The 17,875-nt window shown below is 40.2% G+C and overlaps 1 protein-coding gene across 13 annotated transcripts in view; it reads left to right on the plus strand.

The window, feature by feature from the left end:
* Positions 1-16,534, plus strand: part of LOC121951187 (uncharacterized) — a 41,956-nt gene extending 25,422 nt beyond the window's left edge. For 2 of the 13 annotated variants that reach the window (XM_088085873.1, XM_088085877.1), the window contains exons 2-11: positions 10,642-10,687; positions 10,812-10,860; positions 10,958-11,017; positions 11,108-11,147; positions 11,243-11,294; positions 12,511-12,708; positions 12,785-12,906; positions 13,059-13,116; positions 13,209-13,280; positions 14,185-16,534. In XM_088085873.1, the coding sequence (XP_087941999.1) occupies positions 11,279-11,294; positions 12,511-12,708; positions 12,785-12,906; positions 13,059-13,116; positions 13,209-13,280; positions 14,185-14,411 (693 nt within the window). In that variant the 5' untranslated portion in view covers positions 10,642-10,687; positions 10,812-10,860; positions 10,958-11,017; positions 11,108-11,147; positions 11,243-11,278 and the 3' untranslated portion in view covers positions 14,412-16,534. Of the gene's footprint in view, positions 1-1,288; positions 1,308-9,636; positions 9,759-10,633; positions 10,688-10,811; positions 10,861-10,957; positions 11,018-11,107; positions 11,148-11,242; positions 11,295-12,510; positions 12,709-12,784; positions 12,907-13,058; positions 13,117-13,208; positions 13,281-14,184 lie in introns of those variants that run through there. The other 11 variants (XM_088085869.1, XM_088085871.1, XM_088085866.1 and 8 more) reach the window with 11 other exon arrangements.
* Positions 16,535-17,875: the final 1,341 nt, after the last annotated feature.

The raw sequence follows: 17,875 nt of genomic DNA on the forward strand, positions 1-17,875 counted from the left end.
TGTGTGAGGGCCATCCTATCTAACATTGATTGGCTGCAAAAATGGTAATTGATTATCCATTTCTGCTTTTCACTTTCACCCGAATATCAGCTTTTGTATGCAGGAGAAGTTCACACACACACACACACTTAACACTCATGTGCACACACACACCCACACCCTCTCGCCCTTCAATACAACCCTATAATTTGCCAGATGCAGCGAATCGCTGGTTACTATGGCAACTACAGTGGGGAGAGTTTTTCGTTTTTCTGGATTTTGGCAATAGGGCTGCACACACACACACACAGACACACACACACACACACACACACACAGGCATCATGTGATCATGGCTGAGCCGCTGAATGGAGGAATGAATCAGAAAGCAGCTCTGCATCTGCAGCCAATGGATGCTGACAACAGTGATGATTGGTCACGTGAAATCAACCCATGATGAAGTGAAGGGTGTTCATTTTAGCATGCAGGTGGACTGTTGTGATTTGTGCTGGATGGAAACAAACACACACACACACACACACACACAAAACATACACTCACGGCATGGAGGGCATCACAAGTATGGATGAGGAAAGCAGATTCTCTCGATGAGCAGGCGGGCAGCAACAGAATAAGCAGAAGTGACACTAACACTCTTAGACAAGCTCAACGAATCACTGCACACACACACACACACACACACACAGAGGGAGAGAGAGATGCTCGTCTGCAGTCAGCAGATGCAAATATAAAGCAATGTTACCAAGAGTTAACGATTTATAATGAATTTTTCCGAAATGCCGCTCTCAGATGTTTGACGTTGTAATTACTGTTGTGCCATTTAAAAGACAACCTTTCAGATGTGACATGAAATACTGCTCTTTCTAAAATAAACCCCAAGTCATCACCTACTCAAAAAAAAGGGTTAGTGCTGAGCCAATGAAAGCACGGCGGGGGATTATCTTCACACACACACACACACACACACACACACACACACACACACACACACACACACACACACGCAGTGCTGCGTCTGGTTGCGGCTGATAAGAGGAATTTTCCTCCCCTCAGGGAATCAAGCAAAAGGAAAACACAACGAAAGGAGATGTGGAGTGAGAGGTCGGCACACGGGGGAGGGGGCGGGGGTGGGCGAAGGTTGGTGGCTGAAGCGCCCTCGTCGTCGCTTACAGTAACACTGGGTCAGACATGTTGTTTAGCTTCAAACCTGTGACTGTATCTGTGTGTGTGTGTGTGTGTGTGTGTGTGTGTGTGTGTGTGTGTGTGTGTGTGATCCCGGCTGTGTCAGGGTGTCTCTATACTTCACAGGCTGGTTTAAGGAAATGGCAGCTAATCAATAAACAGGATGTAGACCAACACATCGCACACGTGGCTGCATCTCTCAGCTGGACGGTTTATTGAGGAGCTGCAGTTATTCACAGTGACGTGAGTTAGCAAAACACTTTGTTCCTCCAAAGCCTTTTTTGAAGAGACTGAGTCTGGATCAAGTCTAGAGAAATGCACAAACACTCAAATAAATGCAAATGTCCCTAAAGCCTAAAGTGTTTGGTTTGTCCATTCTGGGCTACTGTAGAAACATGGCGGTGCACATCTCTGAGGACCCGCCCCCTGTGTAGATATAAACGGCTCATTCTAAGACAACAGAAACAACTATACACTAAAGAAAACATTATTATTATATTACATTCAATTTTGTGTCACTATATCTAAATATATTTATATATGTTTAGATTGAGAAATAAAATAACATTGCCCAAATGTTTGACAAGTGCCGTTTGGCCAACGCTGTTGCGTTACGTGTCACGCCTCTTTGATTTCGGGATACCGAGATGCAGTATAATGATGCTGCTGTCGTTTGTTCTGTGTACAAATGCAAAGGAGGCTTTAAGACGGGGGATTGTAGTTGCTGTGATCTCTGTGTTAAGAGGATGGAAAATTGTCATAAATGAAGAGAAACAAGCTCTACACCAAATGTTTCTATATAACTAAAACAGTATGTATAAAATATGTGTCTAAAAAATATTTCTGTAATATATGTAATAATTCAATAAGCTGTTATTTGGCTTTGGCAACAAGTGACAAATTGAATTTGAGAGATTTGCAAATTATTTTTAAAAAATAGGGAAAAACATGACGAAAATGAATATAGTTGATAAAAATAATAATGAATAAATATATATATATATATATATATATATATATATATATATATATATATATATATATACATAGAATTATTTCATTTTTACTTGTTTTTCAGGTTATTTATTTCTGATGAAGCTGCTCGTTGCCTTATTTCCACGTTTTGAAAGAAATTAAGCCAGGTGCTCAGGTTTCAAAGGGTTAACAGAGAGATATGTGGATCTTCTGTGTGGGTGACGGCACTACAAAAATGCAGGAGTACATTTTTTAGTTTGAGAGACACTAAATACAGCAAAACTCTGAGTTTTTGAGGCAAGTTTACACATAATATCTATATTGTTTTGATACAAAACTGGTTGAAAATAAGCAAAGTTTCCCTTTAACGGTAAAAACCAGCCTCGTGAATCTCTGTTAAATCTGGGTTATGACGCATCAGTCCATCTCTACCCTTTCACTGCATCTTTATATCCTCAAACCAAATTTAGACACTTTCAAAGGCTCCCTCGATGGCGTGAAAATGTGTGTGTCTTTTAATGGTTAACAGCTTTTAACTGTGATCATTTTTAATGCTGCTCTACTGCTAAATTTCCCAGTACAGAGCATCTGGGACATCTTTTTTCCCTACTTTTTCTGCACAGTCATACCTAGAGATGAATTCATCATCTGTTCACATAACAGAACTTCTTCTATATATATATTTTGTAAAATTCTGGTGACCAGTCCCCTCGTAAAGACAGCCAGTGTCGGCTCTTTCATGGATCGACGGCCAGTGGAAATGACAGAGGAAGAAAATGAAGCGTGGAAAAGGAGGATATGGAGAAAAGTGGGAGACAGATGGATGGAGCGGAAGGAAGGGGCGGGGACGCAAAACCCCCTGAAATGGGTGATGAGTGAGGGAGAGACAGAGACGGAGCGAGGGAAGAAAATGAAGAAATACAGAGCTGATGAGTGAGGAAATGATGAATGGGCTAAAAGAGAGACAGATGGGCCGCGGCTCCATCAGAGAGCCGAGTGGCAGAGAAATGGAAACTGTAAGTGAAGGAGTGCTTACCAAGTCAAAGATGATGATGATGATGATGATGATGATGATGATGACACAGACACATAATAAAGAGCCCAGAGGCTGCAGTCATCCCCTCAAATAGATTTCACATTAAAAGTAAAGCAAGGGTAATGATAGAAATATTAGCAGTTAAAGCCTTTGGCTCATGCTACGAGGACGCAAACAACTGAGTGATTTAATAGAGCAAATAAAGTATTGTGTCACTTCAGTGTGTGTGTGTGTGTGTGTGTGTGTGTGTGTGTGTGTGCAGCTTGTTCTCCTTCTGAAGTCGTCAAATACTGCTGCTTTTGCAGTGATTTCAGAGTAAGATCCTGATGCAAAAAGCAATCTTTTGTAGCTAAATGAAAAGCTGTCAGATGAAAACAGCTGATGAGAAGCGTTTGTGATGTTATTATATGATGATAGTCAGACGGGCAACAACAGGTTAAAACACTGCTGGAAAAGATGTAAAATATGGAGCACAAAGGTCCCTTTGGGGCAGGCAGGAGGGGTGGTGGATGGATCCAAAAAAAACCCCAAAACAAACAAACCCCGGACTTTCATGTGGGAGTCAGTTGTTTGCTTCTCGCCTGAATGTGATCTTTTTACTTCTGCTCTTTACCACGCGCATCTTTTGCCTAAATCTAACTGTAAATACACTAGTCCAAATAATTAATAACCATGTTTCATACTGATGTTTTCTAAGATTTATTGCGCTCTCTCTCTCGCTCTTTCCATTTCTTCAGACTTCAGACACCTCAAGCACCATTAAAATATGTGCACCACGTGTTCGTCATCTGCAGCCATTTTACTCTTACCCACAATGCAACTGATCACGATTGCGACCTCAACAAGTTGAGTTTGATAAATGGTGACCGACCTCCAGATCTGTGTTAGTGAGGTTGAAGACGTTCAGTATATTCAGTGACCAGATACGTATTTGGAGGAGAAACCGAGCAGGTACACCAGAGGGAAATTAGGAACCTACAAGTCACCAGACTATGTTATCTGTGGTCACGTACAGAGTGTCAAAAACCCTGACATAGACTTTTGTGTCCTGAAATCAGAAATCCTACCCACCCAAAGACAAGGACACAAGATTACAATGTATGAAAAAAAACAGAAAACTACATCGACTTGCACCTGCATGGCGGGATAAGGAGCCTGTTATTGTGAGTTGTAGCGATCATAGTTCACAGCTTTGTGATGTAGCGTTAGTTGCGCTGTGTTGATGCTGTGTTCCCGCCTTTGGCTGTCTGTACGTCCAGCTCGCCTGGATCGTGGTCTTGGTTGTGCTGTTGCTGTGGTCCTGTCTGAGGCTGTGCCTGTGTCGTGGGCCTTGATTGTGCCGATGCTGTGATCCTGCTCGACGCGACCTTCCACTGACATTATTATGAGTCAGGCCTCCATTATTACTGCACACATGGGACTCTTATCAACACCTATGACATTTGCATGTAACATCACGTTATCATAGAGTGCATTTATTAATTTTATGTCTATCACTTCTGTTATATGTTATTGTTACCATTACTGCTGTGCATCTCTCTCCCTCTCTGTGCTCTCCCTCTTTTTCTCTCTCTCTATTTGTCTTTCCTTTATGTCATTACTGTAATTTAATTGTTATTTACGATTTTCTCTTGCACGTCTGTCTGTCCTGGAGGAGGGATCCCTCCTCAGTCGCTCTTCCTGAATTTTTTACCATTTGTTTGCCGGCGTTACAGGGTTTTTTTGGGGAGTTTTTCCTTAGACGATGTGAGAGTCTAAGGACAGAGGGATGTCGTACGTTGTAAAGCCCTCTGAGGCAAACTGTGTTTGTAATAATGGGTTTATGAATAATATTGACTTGACTTGTTATGCAAACGCAGAGTTATGCAGACGCAATGTTTGATTGTGTCCTCAGTCCAGTCAACACGTTTAATAGCTTGCAGCCACAGACATGGTTGTTCTGACACAGTTGGGATCCTGTGGGAATCCTTTAGAACTTGAGTCCGCTGGTGGAACATCGATTCTGTCAACGTACACACAACAAGAAGACATTTGTGCTGGTAACATGCTGGTTTAAAGCCTGCTTCCTCACCTGTATCAGTCTGGATGGCTGGCGAACAACGCCGCTTCTGTTGCCAAAATGCACGTGCAGGTTTCTGATGACGAACGCTGTGTCTATTACATATTGTTTTACTTGAGTTGAATATTTTGGATTTGTCACTGGAGATTAGGAGTTTAGTTGGAAATGGATAAAGTAACTCAAATCAACTTTTAAACCACAACAGTTCAGGAGTGGTGACACACACGGACAGAAAGAGGAGGATGCACATTAATCCGGAATCACAGATTGTCTCAATATCATTTGGGACATTTTTTTGTAATTTTGAACATTATGAAATGGTGGCTGTTAATGTGTGTGTATGCGTGCACGTGCGTGTGTGTGCGCGCGTGTTGATGAAGCTAATGAGGATCCTAATAAATGAAATGAAATGGAAAATGAGGGAAAGTCACTGAAAAAGACACATTACAGGCTTCATCTGACATGGAGCCTGCGCAGTTTTGTGTTTCAAACACTGATCTCCAACAGTGGTGTTCAGGAGCAGCTTGTAAACTAGATCTGTCTTTGTTCCTTCTGATTTGTGACTCACAGTTGCATCACACACTTTAATTAGCCTCACTTGGCCCCTCGAACTGGAAAAGTAGAATTTTGTCCAACAAATAAATCAATACCTCACTTGTCCCATTATATCGTCTGTTTGTGACGTCAGCACCTGGCTCCTCTCTCTCTCTGTTATACAAGACACACACACACACACACACACGCACACACACACACACGGCCATAATGGAGCAATTATCCTCTCCGGCTCCGATCTGCTCCTCTGATTGTAATTTGCATTTATTATTAGCCTTCAGCCTGCCAGAGGCCGTGAGGCGTGAGGATGGATCGTCATACACCACATCACACTGATAGACCTGCACAGATGCTTCATAAACACGTGTGCCCGAGGACACAGCAACATGAGCATCACACACACACACACACGCACACACACTCATGCACTGCAGATGAAGTCGTTATGACAGCATGATGTTGCTTCGTTTTGTTAATGCCGGTCCCCGTTAATGATGGGAACAGTATGTTCAGTGGCGTTCCATCACAGGAGAACATGCTTCACATTCTGCACATTGTGACGTCCTGAAGGACTGAGACGAGTCGTTCCTGCTCTGTTTTGCAGTTGATACGGCCTCGGGGCTCATCATATGGAAATTTGTGAAAAGCAGAGTCTCTCAAGGCACATACAGTACATACAGCCCGCTGCTGCTGCGGCTGTCACACACACACACACACACACACACACACACACACACACACACACACACACACACACAGAGAGTCTGTGCAGAGGATCACTGGAGTGTGAAATGATTCTGTTATCATGTCGTCTGTGCAGAATATATTTTCCCATCAACCGTCTATGGCAGGTGTGCCTGATGGGATGCTGGTGCTGTGTGTGTGTGTGTGTGTGTGTGTGTGTGTGTGTGTGTGTGTGTGTGTGTGTGTGTGTGTGTGTGTGTGTGTGTGTGTTTGTGTTTTGTGGCTCTCTCCCTCTGTCTGTTGTTGGGAAGGAGCAGGAGGAGGTGGTGGTGTTGGATTCTCCATAAAAACAAGGTGACAGTGTCAGAGCAGTTTACTGTTGTTTAGCATTTGACATCAGGAGACTCATTTGCTGTAAAATCAGATCTTACACGACTGGTCGGATCTGGAAATGTTTTTTTGATGAAGGCAAACATTATCTTATTTACTCAATGGACCTACACCCACTTTTTTTCGGATATTAATGAACCCTAGACTGACTTTTACGGTGCATTTATGTCTGAAGGTCGTAGTTTCGGAGTTAGGAAGTTAGTTCTGTTATTTCTGCTTTCATGCATGAAAGCAGAAATAAGAACATATTTGTCTGGCCTCCATGAATTGTGCATCTGTGACACTGCAAGAAATTAATGGGCGTTTATTTTGGCAGGAGCCATAGGACAGATTTACATTAGCAGCATTTAATGAGTGCAACATGTTGACAACAAACTGGCAGACTGCTGGGGTCAATAACCTCCAGCTGGAAGCGTGTGCACTCCGGAGACTTTCTCCCCACGTTATGTTTGCGTTTACTTGTTATTTTAATACCGTTTTTGTGTCTCTGTGAGGCATTATGTTTTCAGGCGTCTTCATCCGTCTGTCTGTCCTATTCACACAAACACGGTACCTCAAGAACTCCTTGAGGAAATTTCTTTGACTTTGGCACAAACGTCGTCTCGGACTGAAGAATGAACTGATTACATTTTGGTGGTCAAAGGTCACGGTGACCTCGTCTTTGTTGTTCTTGTGAACATGACATCTCAAGAACACAGAGAGGGAAGTTCTTCAAATTTGGCACAAACATCCACTCGGACCAAAGTCTGAAATGATTAGATTTTGGTGGTCAAAGGTCACTGTGACCTCACAAAACATGTTTTTGGTCATTAAATGAGAATTCATTGACATTCCCTGAGAAACTGGATGCGCTCTCGTCCATTTCTTTGCTGGATTATTTTGACAACAGAAGACTAATTGCCTCCTGTCCACTTTTTACACTCATGAAAACACACACAGAAGCATGCACATGCACACACTCGCTTAAACACACATGCACACGGTTCAATGGCATGTCGCTGTGCATGAGGGCGATCCCAGGAGAGAGCTCAGTCCGAGCAACTTCACTGCGCTGCCTAATTGATGAGTGTGTTTGTGTGTGTGTGAGAGGCAGTCGGAGGCGCAGACTAACCTGACCTCTCTTTAAACAGTGTTTCCAGCTCTGGCAGAAAGTGAGCAGCCTGTCAGTCATGAGCTCATTTGGTCTCTGTGAGAAGTCTTCGGCCTGTCAGTCTGACAGTTTATATCGTCCTGAGATTACAAGACAACCGTGAAACAATACAGCCAAGCGCTGTGGAGACCTGAACCTATTAACCACACACACACACACACACACACACACACACACACACACACACACACACACACACACACACACACACACACACGATACCTCCGTCCTCACATTCTCACACACACACATTTAAGACTGAGGGCAGCTCTTTCGATGTATGCGCAGCTAATGTAGCAGTTACAGCTACTTATTGGATGAAATATGGCTGACATGGAGGCTGGATGGAATCAGCTCGGCTATGTGTAAGAGAGAGAGCAGGGAGAGACAATCGCTCATTTATCCTTCAATCATTCTTCATTCATTTATCCATATTTGATTTATTTGCTCATTTCAGTGTGTAGTTTCCGACACGATAACAAAAAATACTCATACTTCAACTCCAAAGATGTAGCAGGATCACATTTTAATTTATTTTTTTAAACTTTCTTTAAAAAATGACAGATAAATCTGTCTTCCTTCTTCCCTCTAAAAAAAAATACAAATTTTCCTTATAATATTTCTGCTCATTTCAGGAGAAAGAAGAAGAAAAACGTATAATATCTGTTTTTGTGAGGGGGAGGAGTTGTTACTGGGAGAGGCATGTCAGATAATTTCTTAAGCACTTTTTTTTTTGGCTTCGGGAAGGAGAATACAACTTTTGATGGCTGTATTTTAGCATTTTGTTTATTTAACTGAAATTACACAATTTCTCATAGCCAGAAACTGTACAAACAGAAATTGTCATTGGATTTTCAAATGTCTGATGGTCCTCCGACACAGTAGGTGGGACAAACACTGTCAGGAAAAAAAATTAAAAATAAATAAATAATCAAATCTGATCTTAAAATACTGCAATTTCAAAATCACCCCACGGCCTGTCTCATTTAAAATGTTGACAAAAAGTAATGTGTTTGCAATAGCTAACCGACATGCACCGCAAGAGTGAAAAACCAAAGCCAGTCCAGGATTTTGTCTTAAAGTTTAAACACTCCCTAAATTTTTCGAGTATGATCAGAGTTGTCACATATACACCATAATCAAAAACAAAGCAGTTGTTAATTATCAACTAATAAACTGTTGAAATGTTACAAATACTCTATAATCTGTCAGTAGGTTTATACAAACAAAGTGTCGCCAAATAGGTCTTTAATTATTTATTTTTAAATGACAAACTAAACATATACAAAACATCAGGTAAAAGGTAAAAAAAAAAAACTATATTGAAAGATTCATGTAAAAATTCAGTGTACAAATGATAAAAATGATGAGATGATAAAATAAATAGATAAATAAATAAATAAAAAAGGCAGAAACCAAACTAAACAAGATATATATATATATAACAGGAATAAACAGATGTTCAAACGTACAAATTCACAGTATTTGTCCAAATATTTCTCTGACCCGCATGTTTATATAATTTCCCGGCAGCACTTGAAGGCAGCACTGACTCAGTAGCTCTGTTACCATGGTAACGACTGTTTACATTCTGTTGCGTCGTAACCGCCGTCTGTCCTCCACTGACTGTAACTTAGCCGGTTAGCTAGGTTAACCACAGGAAAGTTTAAGAATTTTACGGATTATTTCCTCCAGTTTCAGTCCCTTTTTTCTTCCTCAATGAGCAGGTGAGCAGCTGGTGTCCACTAACATTTACTACGCCAACTTTATTCACAAAATATTACACTTTGTTTTGCAATGGTAGCTAGCCTACCTGCTAATTTGAAGTAGCACTTAATTAGCTCCCATGAGTTAGCAGGCCTGTTTTTTGTTTGTATGTTTGTTTGTTTGTTTTCATTTTTTTGAATTCGTTTTTTCCGGTTTCTCCATACATTACTAAAATATATTTCCAAATTCAGCTATGTAACAAACAGGAAATGGGACACTGCAAACATAACATTTTAAAAAAGAGAACAAAAACCATGCAGGACAAACTATATATAACTATTTACATATACACATATAAAGGTTATCCAAAGTATCAAATAAAAATGTAAAACTTATAATAACAAATGTCTAGTGTTTTCTCAGCTTTGCTATTTCTTTTTGGGATGTAATGTTTTATTTCTATTTTGATTTTTTGTATTTTGTATTTCTTTTTAGTCTGTTTACATTCATGAATGTAATATTTCCCACAAAAAATTTAAAAATAAACTCCATTGACGTTATTTATCTCAGTACCGTGAATGTTGCGTCAGCAGCAGAATAGAATAAAATAAAATGATAAAACACAAAAAGGTGGACCTAAAAATTTGTGGTAAGAAATAGTATTTTAACCTTAACTAGTGTACAAAGTGGTGGAATAAGTCACCAATATTTACTCAAGTATTAAACTTAAATTTTAATTCCTAGTACTTGTACCATTATATATGGGTATTTCCATGTTATGCCACTTTCTGCTTCTTCTCCAGTACTTGTCAGAGGTAAATATTGCATCATATATCATAATCCATGCTGATTAATTCATAAACCAAGCTTTACATGATTTAACTGCTGTAATCTGATGTTCAGGTTAGAGTGTTTGGGGAAATCTTCCACCAGTTCAACCTCCAAACAGGTAAACACCAAAGAAAAGAGTCAACTCTGTTTTATTATAACACTAGTTTTCTGTCTGCATGATATTATAGTGCAGCTGTTCATGTATAAATAATGACATTATTCTGATCTGTACCTGGACGTAGGTGGCAGGACGAGTTCCCTCCGCTGACGCTGAGAGGCGCAAACCCAAAGGTAAATCAAAACCTCACATCCCGACTTATTTCCTTATTTTAAGACAGACATGAGACATAAGATGTGACCTGAGTTTCACCTTGTGTTTCATGACAAGCTTATATTGGGATTATGTTCTAGAGAAAGTGGAGAAAAAGACCGTCACCGATAAAGCTCGGTGAGAAAAGTCCCATATTAGCAATTATAAGTTTATAAGTCATACACACCATCCTCATCCAGTGTTTTCATTTCTTCATTTTGCATCCAGCAGGAGTGTTCCTGCCCGGGCGCCGCCTCGCTCTGTACAGGTGGGTTCTCTAAACAAGACTAAACCACGACTGGACTGACAGAAACACATTTTGCATTATTGGCTGTAATCTTTTTGTTTTGGTCTTTCTCCAAGGTTTCTTGCCAGGACACTCGAAAGTCCGGGCTTCCAATGCATGATACAGATGGTGTGTGATGGGAAAACTCATCTCATCAGTACATTTCACATTGTGTTTGACAATTATGAAATCTGTTTTTAAATTTAGAGATAACAATGTCTGTTTCATTCACGTTATATTAACCAGCAGTTTTACGCTTTTTCTCTTCATATATGATTAATATTAAAAGGATATTTCAGTCAGTGTTTGTACCCGCCGTAGATGGTGGTCGGAGTCATGCTTTGGAGAAGCAGCAGGAGTACTGACACTGAAGATACTACTACTACTACTAATAATAATAATAATAATAACAAGCTTTATTTATTTTGCACTTTTCAATCTTCAGCACAAAGTGCTTCCCAAATAAAAAGCTTTACAGAATAAAATAAATGTCTGACACCCATGCTGCCCCGACATTAAAACACAAAAAATAAAATAACAATGTGTACAAAAACATGTGAGGGTGCAAAATTAAGAATGCAATTTTCTAATAAGTATATAATAAATAATACAAATTATTTTTATTAATTTTTTTTAATATAATTGTTTTTAGTGATGCTGCACATGACAGAACAAGTGAGGACATAATGAAAGCAAAGAGAAGAGGACTAACCTAATTTAAAGGTAAAACTAAGACTAAAAGAAGAACCGCATGTATAGGCGAATAAAACACTAATGAATAATAAGAAATAATGTCACATAAAACTGGTTGACAGCCAATAAAAGAACAAAGTCTTGAATTTAAAACAGGTGAAAAGTGGAAATATGAAGTGCGTAAGTTCGCCGGTAGAAAAACTAAAACAGGACCACTATAAAATGCAATCATAATAACTTTAAAATATAAAACCATCAAATAGTAATTTGAGGAGAGGGCTTTCTTTTAAAAGTACGTTTTTCGGAGGCTCTTAAAAGTTTCAGTGGACGGGGGGGCTGCAAATCCTGTTGTAGCCACCTAAAAACAGCTGCATGCTTATACCTGGTCTAAACAGGCTCTCGGACTGATGTGGATTTTTTTTTAAAGTGGCTAAAATACATTTTCACAGCACTACATTGTTTAGCTTCAGTGTCGGTGCTCCGGCTGCTTCTCCAAACTCGGGGTTTGCCAATCTAGTGTAAGAAATACACCGACTCTGGATAAGAACCTCACACAACCACACTTAAAAAGACTCAAATGATCTCTTCATAGAGTATTAACTGTTAACTGCCCAAAAACAAATTGTTTTGTTTGTTTGTGGTTCTCCTGCAGAGCGCTCACCAAAGGAAACCATCAACACAAAACAGAGGTCTGCTCTGAATTCAGTCTGCGATCCGACTGATGTAACGGCACCAACACAAAGTCTTACATGTGATTTCAGCGTGAAAGAACACACACCGTTGACCGCAGCGCTCGATGAAGAGCTGAAAATGAAAAACTCGAGGAAAACTCCGGGCTCCGCTCTGACAGGCAGGTTATTGTAACAAAATGCAGAGTCAGAAATGCAGCAAGAAAAGAAAGTGATGATTGTGTTAATGGTCGCCAGGCGGAGCGACACTTTCTCCTCCACCAGCCGAGACTGTGTCTGCACATGGGGAGGAAGAACAGACGGAGGAAGAGGAGGGAGAGGATGAAGTCATTAAGGCACCAGTGGAGCTGATAATGGAGGTATTTCACACTTCATGCTCTGCTGAGAGCGCGGGATAAACTGTAGCAGTTTTTGTTTTATTTCAGACGCCAAAAATCATTTCAAACTTAAAGATATATTTTTACTCAGCTTGGATTTTCTCAAGTAAAAAACAGAAAATGTGTGGTTTCAGTTCCTCAGAGCTGTGATGGACAGAGACTTTCAGCCGGCCAGCAAGCTGTGTCAGATGAGTGTGTATCCTGCAGCCATCAACTGTCCGTCTGTCAGTCAATAAATCAGCCACCGGTGAAGTCAGTGTCGCCTCTTCTCTCCTCTTTTCCAGTTCTCATCTATGAACCAGACAATCCTGAGGCCTCCGAGTTTCTCCCGCTGATCCAGAAGAAGCTGTTAGAGGGTGAGATCCCATCGATACAGACGCAAATCACACACGACGCATTACACGGCCAATATGTCCACAAGAGTTCGACATACTTTAGTGTGAATGAACAGTATCGGAGCTGTAATTACTGCATCACTTCCTGAGAGCCTCCTCTCACGATGAACGTCCGGCCCAGTCGCCAGAAGAAATTCTTGCTGTGTTTCTACAAACCATGAGTAAGTTATATTTGAAAGTTTTGTAGCAACCTGTTGCATTTCCTGCTGGTATGGTGTCACAAGAAGTGTTTTTTTTTGTTTTTTGTTTTTTTTTTTTTACAGAGAATCGTTGCTTTTCTTGTAGGATAGTACTACAATAGTGGGTTTTTCTAAACTGAGAATTGATTCCTGTCAAAACAGCGCCACAGTGGATTTACTTGATCAGTGCCACAAGAAGGAGTTGTTTGTGCTTTTCCTGCTCGGATAGACAAGCCAAAACATGCTGTTCTCCTTCCCATTGCCATGTGGTTTTTATCCCCGAGCATAATCAGGCGTTAAGCAGCAACGTTAGCACATAAAGTTTCAACATATTTGCCACATAATAACATTTTAATGTAAAATTTGGAAAGTTTTCTGGTGACTGGGATGTTAACTTGCGTTTTTAGGGTTTTTTTTACATCTGTAGGAGTTCTTCACCTGTTAAAAAATGTGAGCTGCAATACGCTTATAATGTCACCCAATAAATAAGCTAAAAATATGCTAAAATAGAATAAAATAAATTCAAAGATATATATATCATTGATAATCTAAAAGAACATTTCAGAAACTCACACATACTCTTTTAGCACACTCGATGGGATGCTTGTGTGGAGGATCAGACGTAGTCACACAATAATCCTGAATTTTCCAGAGTACAACGTGAATTTGTGCCTTTTTTCCAATAGAGCAAGAGACGGAGCAGAGCACCGAGGAGGAAGACAAAGATGATGATGATGATGATGATGATGATGACGATGATGACGCTGACTCTGGGAGTGACGGGGAGTCATCTCAGAGCTCAGACTCCTCCTCTTCATCTTGCTCCTCCTCCTCCTCAACATCAGATGACGATGAAAACGAAAAGCAAGTAACCAGACACAAGCCGTGTCCTCCTTCTCACATTGCACCCTAAAAAAGAGCCAGTGTAAGTTCACCAGATATCTCTGCTTACAGCGCCGTGTTACTGTGGGAAAATCTTGTTTGTTTTCATTCACAAAGCTTCTTTGCACAGTTTTTGTGCAGTTTGTAGATGCACGAAAAACCTGCTAATAAAATATTCATTGTGGACCAAGATGAGGTCATGCTTTCCTGAAAAATAAACGTTCAAACTTGGAAATACAAAAAACATTACAGCTAAATATTTTTTCCCCAATTGAGCCCTTATCCATGTATGTTTGTACGTTGCTGCAAACTATGTTAAATTTTTTAATTTCACATAGCAGAAATGTTGAAACTTTATGTTTTAGTTTCACTTTATGAGTTTATGTTATGACAATGATTTGGTTGACAACGTAACGTAGTCATGGTCTGCAGAAACGTAAAATACCGACATTTTCTTCTGGCATTTGGGCTGTTTATTAACAGAAAATCAGTCTGAAACTACTTTGGTAACTGATTAACAAATAGTTAATTCATCTGAATGATGTCAAAGAATATGAGAGCATCGTGTCTGTGGAAATACTGTATTCAAACATTAGTTTGGCCTCCTGCAAAGAGAGGCACTTAAATACTCAGAAATCGTGAAAATACCTTTAAAGATGCAAAGAAAAAAAGTGTGTTTAGCTCCTACTGTTTGCACTGAGGATTCTGTGTGTTTCCATTCATCCTGTTTTCATGCACTTTATTAATATATATAAAGTATACATTTCAGATATAGTTAACCCTTTGACATCAGTTTTCTTGTGCTGCATTCAGACGCCTTTCACAAGCATTTAAACCTCTAAAACCTGGTAAATTTAGCTTTATTTCTTTCAAAAACATGAGAATAAACACAATAAGCAACTTGACAAGAAATGTCCCGCAAAGTGACAAAATAATTAAATAAATTTCGACAAAGAAATTATCTGAATATGCGCAGGGAGGAAGTGTTGGATATCAACCAAGAACTTAGATGAAAAAAAAAATAGATTTCAAATAATGTTAGAGAAAAAAATATTTAATTTTTTCTTTCTTAAGGTCATTTTCTTGGGTTTTTTGGTAACTTTTGACTAATTTCTTGCTTGTTTTTGGGCTGTTAATTGTTAAGTAGCTCATCACCCTTTCCCCATGTTTTTGAGGGAAATTTAGCCAGTTTGCTCAGGTTTCAAAGGGTTAAGCAGTACCAGTAAAGTGTTTTTTATCCGTGACGATGCATTTTTTTGAGCTGACAATAAAGCACCTTTCTCTGTGATGCTCCGCTCTCTGTGCACACTGTATCGTCACTTTACTCCGCTCCTCTCTCACACAGCTAATCCATCCTAACGTGGAGCGCTATCAGCCGGTACATTCGGAGTTCACATGGCAGAGCTTATCTTTATGACTCGTCTCAACGCACGACTAGTGAAAAGAGACGGTACAAGCGCCATCTGATAAAGGCTGTGTGATTTGCAGAGACTGAATGACGGTGGCTGCTCATTCGGTGCCATTAGGGCGACAGTAAGTCACAGCCCGGTCGCCGCGAGAAATGATGGCACTGTACATTTCTGAAAACCAAGAATATGTCACATGTGCCTGTTTCTCACATATCATATTAATATTTCTGTACGAGCTGACTGTCATCTGGAGGTGGAGGGGATGGGCGATGGAGCGTCACCCAGGCGAGACGTCTGCCAAGCCGCGGACAACTTTTCGAGACCAACAAACTAAACCGGTCGTGACTTAGCAAAGCATTGCTGTGTTTCCAGCAGCATTTTAACCAACAAACCACGGTGTTTTGGGGAACCTGTCACGATGTTTCCAGCAGCTTTTCAGCCTGTTAACTTTGATGTTTTTAAAGGGATACACTGCCATTTTTTCAGCCACTTAATGTGGATGTGTTTTTGGGGCCCATGACTCTCCTTCCAGAGACATTTGCTGTCTCTTAGCCCCCAAATGTGGGTGTGTTTTGGGAGCCTGTCAGTTAACTTGGGTGGTTTTTAGGGACCCATCGCTGATTTTCCAACGGCTTTTTTGTCTCAAAATATGGGTGTTTTTTAGTGACCTTCGGCTCTTCTTCCAGCGACATTTCAGCCCCTAAACATGTTTTTTAACCCATGACTTTTTTCAGCAGCATTTTAGCCCCCAAATGTGCATGTTTTTATTGATCCATTGTTGTTTTCCCTGCTGCTTTCAAGTCGCCACATTAGGTTGTTCTTTTGCAAACCTGTCACTGTGTTTCCAGCAGCTTTTCAGCAGACTGACGTTGATGTTTTTAGTGAAAAGCTGCTGTTTTTCTGGTGGCTTTTTAGTCTCAAAATGTGAGTGTTTTTTAGCAAGCCATGGCTCCTCTTCCAATGACATTTCAGCCCCCAAACGGATGTTTTTTAGGGACCTGTTGATGTTTTGCCCGTGGACTTTTAGCAACCAAACGTCAGTGTTTTTTGGGAATCTCTTGCAGTGTTTACAAAGGTTTGTGAGCTCACTAACCTGGATGTTTTTTAGGGACCCATTGCTATTTTTCCAGCGTTTTTTGTAAAACCAAGTAACCCATAGCTAACTGTTTTTCCAGTGACTTTATAGCCTCTAAACATGCGTGTTTTTAGGGAACCTTTCACTGTGTTTCCAGCAGCTTTTCAGTCAGCTAACTTTGGTTTTTTTCAGGGCCTGTTTCTGATTTTCCAGTGGCTTTTCAGTCCCAAAATATGGATGTTTTTTAGCGACCCATGGCTCTTCTTCCAGCAACATTTCAGTCGGTTAACATGTCACATTTTTTTCTTCAGAAACCCATCACGGTTTTTAAACAGCTTTATAGCTTCCTAAACTGGGTGTTTTTTGGGAATCTTTCACTGTGTTTCCAGCAGTTTTTTGTTGTTTTTTAGGAATAATGGCTCTTCTTCCAGCAACATTTCATCCCCAAAACACAGATGTTGTTTAGGAGCTCATCACTGTTTTTTCAGCTGCATTTAAGTCCCCAAATGTTAAGTGTTTCAAGGACTTGAGACTGTTTTTCCTGCGTCTTTTTAGCACCAGGCATGGGTGTTTTTTAGCAACCCATTGCTGCTTTTCCAGCAGGGATTGTGCTTCCAAAACTGAATATTTAAAGACAAAAAGAGATCTTCTCCCATAACCTAGTGTTTGTCATGCCTAAAACTAAAAGCATGTTTCAAAGCAAAGTTTAGATATATCATCCACATAATGATGTATCTTTTGTTAATGCCAACCTTTTTCTGGCAATTGGGTTGCAAGTCAACGCCCTGCAGGCTGGATTCACTCTGATGTCTCAGTGTTATTGTCCATGTCAAGGTCATAAAAAAGGGCGTGCAGAAATTATGATGCATTCAGTATGTCATCTCACGAAGGTGAATATTACAGTCAGTTTTTGTACGGGTGGATGAATCTCCATCACTTGGGGTTTTTATGGGAAGCCCTCAGAGGTCCTCTGAAACCGAGACATTTAAATTCTGAATGTAAATCTGTTGT

The sequence above is a fragment of the Plectropomus leopardus genome, chromosome 12, assembly GCF_026936395.1.
Source record: "Plectropomus leopardus strain MGB_pleo_1.0 chromosome 12, ASM2693639v1, whole genome shotgun sequence".
Lineage (NCBI taxonomy): Eukaryota > Metazoa > Chordata > Actinopteri > Perciformes > Serranidae > Plectropomus > Plectropomus leopardus.